This window comes from Humulus lupulus, chromosome 3 (assembly GCF_963169125.1).
Source record: "Humulus lupulus chromosome 3, drHumLupu1.1, whole genome shotgun sequence".
Lineage (NCBI taxonomy): Eukaryota > Viridiplantae > Streptophyta > Magnoliopsida > Rosales > Cannabaceae > Humulus > Humulus lupulus.
This window is the reverse complement of record NC_084795.1, coordinates 187,278,921-187,290,112: the sequence shown is the minus strand read 5'-3', so window position 1 is coordinate 187,290,112 and position 11,192 is coordinate 187,278,921. Positions and strand designations below refer to the sequence as shown.

The 11,192-nt window shown below is 42.0% G+C and overlaps 1 protein-coding gene across 1 annotated transcript; it reads left to right on the top strand.

Annotated features, from left to right (window-relative positions):
* Window positions 1-2,276: 2,276 nt before the first annotated feature.
* On the top strand, window positions 2,277-3,686 carry LOC133825272 (uncharacterized). The gene has a single exon (XM_062258237.1). The coding sequence runs from the start codon at window positions 2,277-2,279 to the stop codon at window positions 3,684-3,686; it is 1,410 nt and encodes a 469-aa protein (XP_062114221.1).
* The last annotated feature ends 7,506 nt before the right edge of the window (window positions 3,687-11,192 follow it).

Below are 11,192 nucleotides of genomic sequence, written 5' to 3'. Positions count from 1 at the left end.
TGTACTATTCCAATCTAATCCAATCCAATTAGTTGTTGGATTTTAAAAATCATCATTCAATTCAATTTAGTTAGCAATTAGATTTGTTTGGTTTTTTAATTGGATTTCGAGTTGGAACCTGATTATTTTTTCAAAACTGAGTTGAAATTTTGTTTTTTTTATATTAACTTAAAAAATATACAAAAGAAACTCAAAAACTCAAAAACACTATTCATTTAGGTTCAAATTACTTAAAATTATCAACCTTACAATAAGTTCAATTCAACTAAAGGTTGTAGTAATATTGAAAATGAGAGAGAAATAATAGATAGATGTGTATTTTTAGTATTTACTCCTCTAATTAGATGTGGAAGTGTATAGGGGAAGACTAATAGTTAGCCACTAATACTGTATTAAAAGAAAGGGATATTTGCGGCGAAAGTACCTAAGTTGTTAGTTTTATAACAATTAAACACCTACCTCTTTTTTTTGCGGTGAAAATACCTTCCGTCAACAATCCTTGGCATCCGTTGGTACCTAACCGTCAAGTGCCATGTATAGGTAAACCTCGCAATTTGTAATTGGTCCACGTAATTTTAAATATGACTGGTCTCCTAAATCCTTTTTTTTTTTTAAAAAGTGTACAATATATCTGATATAATAAAATAAAACTAATAAATAAAAACTAAAAACTAATATAACTAAAAACTTAACCATCTGAATAAAAAACGTAACCATCTGAATAAAAACTAACAACTGCAAAAACAATGTTGAAGACGAAAAGCATTCTTCTGAATGAGGAAGAAGGAAACGTGAAGAAACGATTTCAATCATTCGGACGAAGGAGGAAGACAAACCGAGTTACAGACGTTGATGGCGATCACTATGGAAAAACGTAGGGGACCTAACGACCCACCACCAACGTACGGTAAGTTTGCTAGAACCCATTTTAAATTTTTTGTCTGTGTTTTGGGGGTTCTAAATGAGTTAATTTTTTTTTTACATTTTTTATATCAATTTTGTTGGGGTTCTGGTTGGTGGAGATGCTTTAAAGCATATTTAAGAATAGAAAGTGGGGTCCATGCGTATGGATTTTTGTGGGAATCTCTATGTGACAATTTTGGGGTTTTGACATTTTTTGTGAAGTAAAATAGTGCATCTGATTCTTTCTTGACTATTTTATTCACTAGTACTACTTTTGACTTGGTTTGCTTCCCTGTGTACTGCTGTTTTGGTGCATATTGTACTTTAATTTACACAGGTGAAAATTCTAGAAAGTTTACAGTCAAATTGCATCATAGGGGGCATTGGTTCACACCCTTTGGTAATAAAAGATATGAGAAAGGGCAAATAGGCTACTTTGACAATGTTTCGAAGAGAAAATTCTGCAGGCTTGTGCTAGAGGATATTGCTAGCAAATTAGGTTATTCTATGCCTTTCGGGTTTCTATATAAGCCACATGGAAAGCATCTTAATGCTGGGAAGATGGTTGTTGGGCCTAAGGAAGCTTCAGAAATACTTAATGAAATGGATTTCAAGAGAATATTGGAGGTTGAAGTGTATTTGGTCCTACGTGAGGCTACATTTGGTTTGGAATGGAAGGAAGACCCCACTGCAGTACCCCATATACCTGGCCCTCCCCCTAAAATATTAAGGAGATGTGTGATTGAGGAGTTACCATCCGATACTGATGTGGTGCCTGATGTGGTGGGTATACCTGTAGTGGAACTGTCATCAGATAGTGAGAAAACTGAGTATGGTGATGAGTATGGTGATGATGATGAGGCAGAACAAGGGAATGGAAATGAGGATGATTATGAGGCTGCAAGTGATAAAGGTAATGAGGAAGATTTTTATGTCCATTTTGCTTCGGATAGTGAGGAAGCAGCTGTTGAAATGGATGCTAGGGATGATGCACCCATACCTCAAGCTGACACACAAAATGAGGAGGTTCTGCTAGATGAAGTGAATGATGCAAGACATGAGATGCCTGAAAGTTCTAATCAGAGGCAGTCAAGAGGGTGTCTGCAAGAGGAAGACTTTAAGTTAAACGATGAGGAGTATGAGCAAGAGGTTGAGGCAGAAAAAAAGATGGGTAGGCCTCTGATCCAACTAAATGGTGGGGCAGTGTGACAAATTTGTGTAGCCAAGGTGTTCAGGGAGATGAGTCAGATGGGGTGGACACTAAAGAGGACTTCCAAAGTCTTGGAAGTGATGGTGAAGAGGTTGGGCCTAAGAAGTGAAAAAAAGATTACAACCCTAGGTCTAACTTTAAGGATTTCAAATTTGTATTGGGAATGGAATTTGGGACTGCAAAACTATTGAGGACTGCTATTAAAGAGTACTTTATTGAAAGTAATAGGGAGTTTAAATATGTAAGTAATGACATGAGAAGAATTAGGGTCAAATGCAAAGCTAAACAATGTCCTTGGTTGTTGTATGCAAGTGTTTCAAGAACTGACAACAGTACTTTCAAAGTGCAGACTTTAGTAGATAACCACAACTGTGGTTTGGTCCTTAATAATAGTCATGCCGATGCTCCCTGGTTGTCTAAGTATTTTTTAGAGCAATTCAGAATCAATCCAGATATGAAGTATAAGACTTTTAGAGAGATGACAACTAAAACCAAGTACTCACATGTTTCTAATTGGATATTGTACAGGGCAAAGGCCAGAGCAAAAATATTGCTTGAAGGTAGTGTCTCTGAGCAGTATGCTATCTTGGAAGACTACTGCAAAATGATCTTAACTACAAACCCAGGTAGCACTTCCATCATCAAATCAAATATGGTAGAAGAAAAAAGGATATTTGAGAGGGTATACATATGCTTAAAAACTTGTAAGGAAGGTTTTAGATCTGGTTGTAGACCACTCATTGGTCTTGATGGGTGCTTCCTCAAAGGGTATTGTAAAGGATTGCTTTTGGCTGCAGTAGGAATAGATGCAATAAACTCAATGTATCCTATTGCTTATGCAGTTTGTGAGAAAGAAAACACTAACACTTGGCCTTGGTTTTTAAAATTGTTGAAGGAAGATCTAGATATTGACAGGCCTTCTCAGTTTGCTATGATGAGGAATAGGCAGAAAGGGCTGGAGAATGCTATTGCTTCTGTTTTTGAGTGTGCAGAGGTGAGAAATTGTGTTAGGCACTTGCATTCCAACTTTGAGAAAGACCACCCAGGTTTGTTATTGAAACAACAACTATGGGCAACAGTAAAGATAACCACTATTCCAGAGTTTCAAAAGAGGACGAGAAAGTTTAGGGAAACTAGTGAAAATGCTTACAACTGGTTGGCACTAAAGACTCCATCAGAGTGGTCTAGGTCACATTTTAGTGAAATGGTGAAATGTGATATGTTGTTAAACTACCTGTGCGAATCTTTTAATGCTGCAATAGTTGATGCTAGAGATAAGCCGATAATTACTTTTCTAGAAAAGATTCGTTATTGGCTAATGAGTCAGTTTTTCAATAAGAAGGAAAGTTTGAAGAAGTGGATACATCCCATGGGGAAAAGAATATTGCAAGTTGTGGAGAGGAACAAGAGTATTGCCAAGAGTTGTCTGACTACTAGGGCTGCAACTTATCAATTTCAAGTTGACTGCCCAAATAATGAGTCATTTGATGTTGATTTGCAAAAAAGGACTTGCAGTTGCCGAAGATTTCAACTCACTGGTATCCCGTGTGGTCACACACTGGCTGCCATATAGACAAGTGGGGCAGAGATAATGGACTATATCCATGAATGTTATAAGAAAGAGACATTTCTGAAAGCTTATGCAGGAATCATATACCCTATGCCAAGCCCAGAGCAGTGGCCAGAGACTGGTTTTGTAACGCCCTGGATAGCCAAGACCGCTACACTATGTACTTATAAAGGTGCAGGACTTGCTAATCAAGTCATTAATTTAAAAACGTGTCACTAAGCATGTATGAGCTAGGGTTAAAAAGGTTTTGGTCTCAAAAGTTTCACTTTATATAATTAAACAGTTTTATACATGGGATCCCAAAAAGAATTAGGGTTTAAAAGTTGGTTTACAGAATCTCCAAAATACAGACCACTACCAGCCACACTAAGGAAAAATAGACATTTATGGATCTCGCGTCCCTGCCTAAACCCCAACCGTGACAGCTGAGCAGCTGGTCATGTACATTCATCTTGCAGAGCTCTCCAAGTCAGGGCTGATCAAGCTTGCCCTTGCCTTTACCTGCACCACGTAGCACCCATGAGCCAAGGCCCAGCAAGAAAACATAATGTGCAACACAAGCAACAAATACAGAAAGTCAATTCCTTAAGCATGATCAATTATTAAATAATCCACATTAGCCATTTAACGCATACTCAGAATCAAAGATGCAACTAATTACAAATAAAATTCAGGTCTCATAATAATCAGGTTACGTAATAGTCAGGGCAGACAACTTAGGCCGCACCCTATGTTTACCCCACTGACTCCGGCCCGCTTAAACCGAGCTCAGTGCATAATAAGCTGTCCTCGACTACCAATGGCCAAGTTGCGCCCTGTGCGCTAGTGTAACCCTTGGCACTCTTAGGCCATTGGTTCACTGTTTACGTGGCATAATACCATCCTTTCAAGCATACACATTAGGGAAACCTTAGTCCCATTACTGATATACAACCAGGTGCAGTTTTCTTACCTTTAGTTTTTACATTCACTATTTACGAGCGACGCTCCTCAAGCACGATCTGTTCCCGAGCCCTAGCATTAACACCTAGTCACAATCAAGGTATTGAGTTCCATTAATATTCAAGTAAAGGTTTCCAAGTACAATACTAGCTTCTAGGACATCGAATTTCCACCAAGAACGGTGGGGAGATCGATCCCGATCACCCTAGGCTAGACTCCCGCGCCTAAAATCCCCAAATGTTCAAGAATGCACCCAAGGGCTGCAGCCCTTGAAGCCTAGCTGTGGCCCACCTCTAAAACAGAGCCCAAGGCCCCCAGCAAGCAGACACGCGCCGCGGCCCTGCCCAAGGGCGCCGCATCGCTCTCCCCTGGCCGAGCCTCCTTGGCTCTCTTGCTTCGTAGGGCCGCAACACTCTAGAACAGAGTCGCGGCCCTCCCCTTCGTGCCCCGAAAAACCACCATTTCTAGCATCCCAACCCCATCCAAAACCATTCCAAAGCACCCTAACTCAAAATCCATTAATCACAAAACTTTTATCATGACTCTAACAGCATAATCCAACATAAATTCAGCCCCAAAACCCACTAAAACTCCATTTTGATTCTTTAATACCCAGCAACTCTAAACACCAAAACCAATCATTGAAAACTCAAATTTTAACCTCTGAATATGAATTGAAGTTTACTTGTTTTGCTGAACCACCTTCTTGACGAATTCCTGAGCTAAAATCCAAACTTCTCAACTTAATTCAACCCTTAAACATCAAAACCATAAACTCCCTTAATACCTAGTCAAAACTCAAAATTTCAAATGCTCAGAGATATGATTAAGCCCTTAGTTGAGCACTGGATTTAATCTACAAATTTCCAGCCCAAATCACTAAATTCCAGCTGATTTCTCTTGAATTTTATGTGGTTTCTTGGGAGAGAAAAGAGAAGAGAAGAGGAGAGAGAGAGTATAAGTCGATTTGTGTTTTGTTCCCCTGTTTTTCATTAACTTAGTCTAATCCTAATCAGTTAAGTCAATCCCGAGGCTCGGGGTACCGGAAACGTCCCCTCAGGGCAAAACGGTAAATTTCCCCAATATTCTCACCTAGGCTTTCTATCCTCAAATATATCTCCATATATTTATTTCCATAACCCGATATTCTAAAATAACTACCCGATACCTGAAATACCCCTTGACTTGTCCAAAGTCAAATACTAAGCCCTGTTGTGACTTTTCCCGCTATCTAGCTCCCTAGGATTGCCTCAAGTCGCTCACTGCAAATCTACCCACATAATAATGTGGTTCTCAGAGATATAACATTCAACCACATTTACATTCAAATAATCATACAAGCATGCATTAAATCATTAAATTCACTCATAAGTCAATTATGCCCTCCTGGCACACTAATCAGGGCCCTTAAGCCATATTACTGATTTTGGGTCGTTACAACTATCCCCTCCTACTAAGAATTTCGTCCTCGAAATTTACCTGAATAGCTTGGGATATTGATCCTGCATTGCTGACTCCAACTCCCAAGTCGCTTCCTCGACCTTGCTATTTCTCCACAACACTTTCACTAATAGAATTATCTTATTCCGTAAGACTTTATCTTTCCAATCCAAAATCAGGACTGGTCGTTCTTCATAGGACAAATCTGTCTGTAACTCTAAGTCCTCATACCTCAGCACATGCGTTGTATCTGAAACATACTTTCGCAACATGGAGACATGGAAAACATTGTGAACCCCTAACAGCAACGGTGGCAAGGCCAACCTATAAGCCACCTGTCCAACTCTTTCTAGAACCTCGAAAGGTCCAACAAACCGAGGGCTCAGCTTGCCCTTTACTCCAAATCTCCTCACCCCTCTTAGTGGTGAAACTCGCAGAAACACGTGATCCCCAACCTGGAACTCCACGTCCCTACGCTTAGAATCAACGTAGCTTTTCTGTCTACTCTGCGACGCAAGCATTCTGGCTCGAATCTTCTCAATAGCCTCATTAGTCTTCTGCACCATATCTGGCCCTAAGTACCTCCTCTCACCCATCTCATCCCAATGAATGGGAGATCTACACTTTCTCCCGTATAACATTTCATAAGGTGCCACTCCAATTGTTGATTGATAACTGTTGTTATACAAAAACTCAATCAACGGTAGGTACTTACTCCAAGACCCCTCGAAATCAATCACACACGCCCTAAGCATGTCCTCCAATACCTGAATTGTCCTCTCAGACTGTCCATCAGTCTAAGGATGAAAAGTTGTTCTAAACTTCAACTGAGTCCCCAAAGCTCTCTATAGAGCTCCCAAAAACTAAGAGGTAAAGATGGGATCTTGATCAGACACAATAGACTTTGGAACCCCATGGAGATGAACTATCTCCCTCACATACAACTCTGCATACTTTTCCACTGTATAGGTCGACTTCACTAGTAGAAAATGAGCTGACTTGGTCTATCTGTCAACTATCACCCACACCGAGTCACAAAGTCCCACTGTCCTAGGTAGTCCTCTCACAAAATCCATCATAATGTCCTCCCACTTCCATTCTGGGATACCCAAAGGCTGAAGCAATCCCGCTGGTTGCTGATGCTCAGCCTTTACCTACTGACATGTCAAACATCTAGACACATACTCTACCACATCCTTCTTCATCTCGGGCCACCAGTATAATGCCCGTAGATCCTGATACATCTTCGTGGTACCCGGATGAAGTGAGTATGGCGTAGTGTGAGACTCATCTAGTATCTCTCGTCTGATCCCCTCATCTGCCGGAACACGAATCCAACCCTGATATCGAAGCATACCAGTCTCAGAAATGGAATAATCTTTAGCTGTCCCCGCTAAGACATGCTGCCTAACCTCCTGCAACTGTGCGTCCACCAACTGACCCTCCTTGAGCTGCTATAGCAAGGTTGACTTCAAGGTAATATTAGCTAGCTAGCCTACCACTAGTTCTATCTTTGCCCTGGCCATCTCTTCCGCTAACTCTCTCGAGATCTGGGTGGAACTATATAATTTCCCTGGGCCCCTCCAGCTCAATGCATCCGCCACCACATTGGCTTTCCCTGGGTGATAAAGAATATCGCAGTCATAATACTTAACCAGCTCCAACCAACGCCTCTGTCTCATGTTCGCAACCTTCTGAGTGAAGAAATATTTCAAACTCTTACGGTCAGTGTATATCTCACACTTCCCTCCATACGGGAAATGCCGCAAAACCTTCAATGCGAATACCACCGCCGCTAGCTCCAAATCATGAGTAGGATACTGCTGCTCATACTCCTTCAGTTGCCGCGATGCATAGGCTATAAATTTCTCATTCTGCATCAGCACGCAGCCCAAACCCATCCTTGATGCATCACAGTAGACTACAAATTTCCCTTCATCTGAAGGAAGACTCAACACAGGTGCAGAAATAAGTCGTCGCTTCAACTCTTGGAAACTGTTCTCACACTTCACCGACCAAACAAACTTCTGATTCTTCCTCGTCAACTCTGTCATAGGTGAAGAAATCTTTGAAAACCCCTCCACAAACCGCCTGTAATAACCTGCGAACCCAAGGAAACTCCGCACCTCCGAGGCGTTCCTTGGCCTCGGCCAATCTCTCAGCATTTCCACTTTGGATGGATCCACCTCAATCCCTTCTGCACCAACTCTATGCCCAAGGAAAGTCATCTCTGGTAACAAAAATTCACACTTCTTAAACTTAGCATATAATTGGTGTTCCCTTAATCTCTGTAAAACCTGACGAAGATGCTGCTCATGCTCTGCCTCTAACTTGGAGTATACTAGAATGTCGTCGATGAAGACAATGACGAACTGATCCAAGAAGTCCTTGAACACTCTGTTCATCAAATCCATAAAAGCTGTCGGGGCATTGGTCAAACCAAAAGACATGACCAAGAACTCATAGTGCCCATATCGCGTCGGGAAGGCTGTCTTCGATATATCCTCATCTTTGATCCTCAACTGGTGATAACCAAATCGTAGATCAATCTTTGAGAACACCGTCTTTCCCTGCAGCTGATCGAACAATTCATCAATCCTTGGTAGAGGGTACTTATTCTTGATAGTCAACTTGTTCAATTCTCTCTAGTCTATACACATTCTTAGAGTCCCATCCTTCTTTTTAACTAACAACACTGGAGCACCCCATGGTGAGTAGCTAGATCTGATGAATCCCAAATCCAGAAGCTTCAGCAACAGTATCTTTAGTTACTTCAACTATGTTGGTGCCATTATAAATGGTGTCCTTGATCCTGGCTCTGTCCCCAGTGCTAACTCGATATCAAACGGAATCTCCCTGCGTGGTGGGAATCCCGGTAGCTCCTCAAGGAATACATCCAAAAACTCACAAACCACCCTAGTCTCTCCCGGCCTTGCTAGCAACACCTTGGTAGTGTCCACCACACTAGCCAGAAAACCTATACATCCACCCTGTAACAAGTCTTTGGCCCTCAATGCAGAAATCATGGGTACGCGGGGTCCACACACCGCACCCACAAAGACGAAAGGATCCTCGCCCTCAGGCTCAAAAGTTACCATATTCTTCCTGCAGTCAATAGTAGCCCCATATTTGACCAACCAGTCCATCCCTAAGATCATATCAAAATCCTCCATGTCTAACTCAATCATATCTACCGAAAATTCCCTACTATCAACCATCACTGGCAGTGCCCTAATCCATCTCCTAGAAATTACCAGTTCCCATGTAGGCAATAAAGTCCCAAACCCTGCAGTCCGATATTCACTAGGTCTACACAATATATCAATCACTTTATTAGAAACAAAGGAATGTGTAGCACCAGAATTAATCAATATAGTAAAAGGAAAGCCAGCGTTAGAAAGCTGACCTATCACTACTGAGGGACTAGCCTGGGCCTTTGCCTGTGTCAAAGTGAATACTCGAGCTGGAGTCAAGCTATCCACCTTTCCTGCTTCACCTTTCTTCATTGTTGGGCAGTCTTTCCTGAGATGCCCCACTGTTTCGCATACAAAACAAGCTTTGGTCCGACATTCACCTAGATGACGCCTTCTACATCTCGGGCACTCTGGATAGGTCCGCCATGCCTCGCTGCCACCTTGACGGCCACCCTGACCCCTCTTATCAGGACCACCAGTAGTCCAAGTGTCAGGGGTCTTTTTCTTGAAATCACTGGGGCCTCCGCCCCTACCTATCCCTGAATAAGGAGGCACCACTGTGCGGCCCTCACGCCTCACCGCACTTTCCCTCCAAATCTTGTTCTCCGCTTCCTCAGTAGTAAGAGAATTCTCAACGGCTTTGGCATAAGTTGTTCCTCCAGGTACCGTTGTAATCCTGACATCCCAGGCTATCACAGCATTAAGCCCTCTGATGAATCTATCCTGCCTAGCTGCATCAGTAGGCACATGATCTGGTGCAAACTTCGCAAGCCTGTCAAATTTTAGGGCATATTCAGTAACAGTCATATTGCCCTGCACCAAACCCACGAACTCATTAACTTTTGCTGCCCTGATGGCAACATTATAGTATTTCTAACTGAACAAGTCTCTGAAGCCTTTCCAACTCAAAGCGATAACATACCTGGTCTGCGATGCCACTTCCCCCCAGATGCGGGCATCTTCTCTCAACATATATGTGGCACAGGGCACTCTGTCATGTCCCTCTATCCTCATGAAATCCAGGATAGTAGTAATCATAGTCAGCCATTGCTCGGCCTTCAATGGATCTGGTTCCCCCTCAAATATTGGAGGTTGCTACTTCCTGAACCGCTCATATAACGTCTCCCACCTATTCCAAACCTCCTTAGACTGTACAATACGGGCAGCGCTCCCTTATGGAGCCTGCTATCGCAATAGGCGAATCTGTTCATCCTAGCTCTGTAGTCGAGCCTGTATATTTGCCATGAGTTGCTGCCAGTTCTCTGGGATTGGCGGAGGAATCTGGCCCTGGTCATCACCCCTGGCCCCAGACCTAGTGCAGGCTAGTCATGTAGATTTTCTTGGACGCTTAGCTATCCAAGTCAATATGCAATCAACGACTCGGCAGTCAGATCATGATGACAGGGCAAAAGCTTCTCCAAAATCCATCAAAGGAACATAACCAATCACAAAAATTCAGAATATAGGCATTCATCTACATGCACCGACTGCTGATAAGCATGCCCCAACATTACCACACAACAGCTAAGATAAAAGCATTCACCAATACACAATACGCAGTTAATCATCCAAATATTCATTTACATGCACAGCGATGCTAATAAGCATGCCTTAATATTTTCACACAACATTCAAGGGCCAAGCCCTATCAGTATCTCATACATCCTATTAATGTAATGAACAACAACATTCATAATTCATTTCAAGTGTAAAAGCATATAAGCATACATACACATTACCAAACCCTGAATTGAGCTTGTCTCTAGCAGCAAATGTACATGTCCAGCTGGTCTTCAGGAACCCTTAAACCTAGGATGCTCTGATACCAAGTTGTAACGCTCTGGATAGCCAAGACCGCTACACTGTGTGTTTATAAAGATGCAGGACTCGCTAGTCAAGTCATTTAGTTAAAACGTGACACTAAAACCACTAA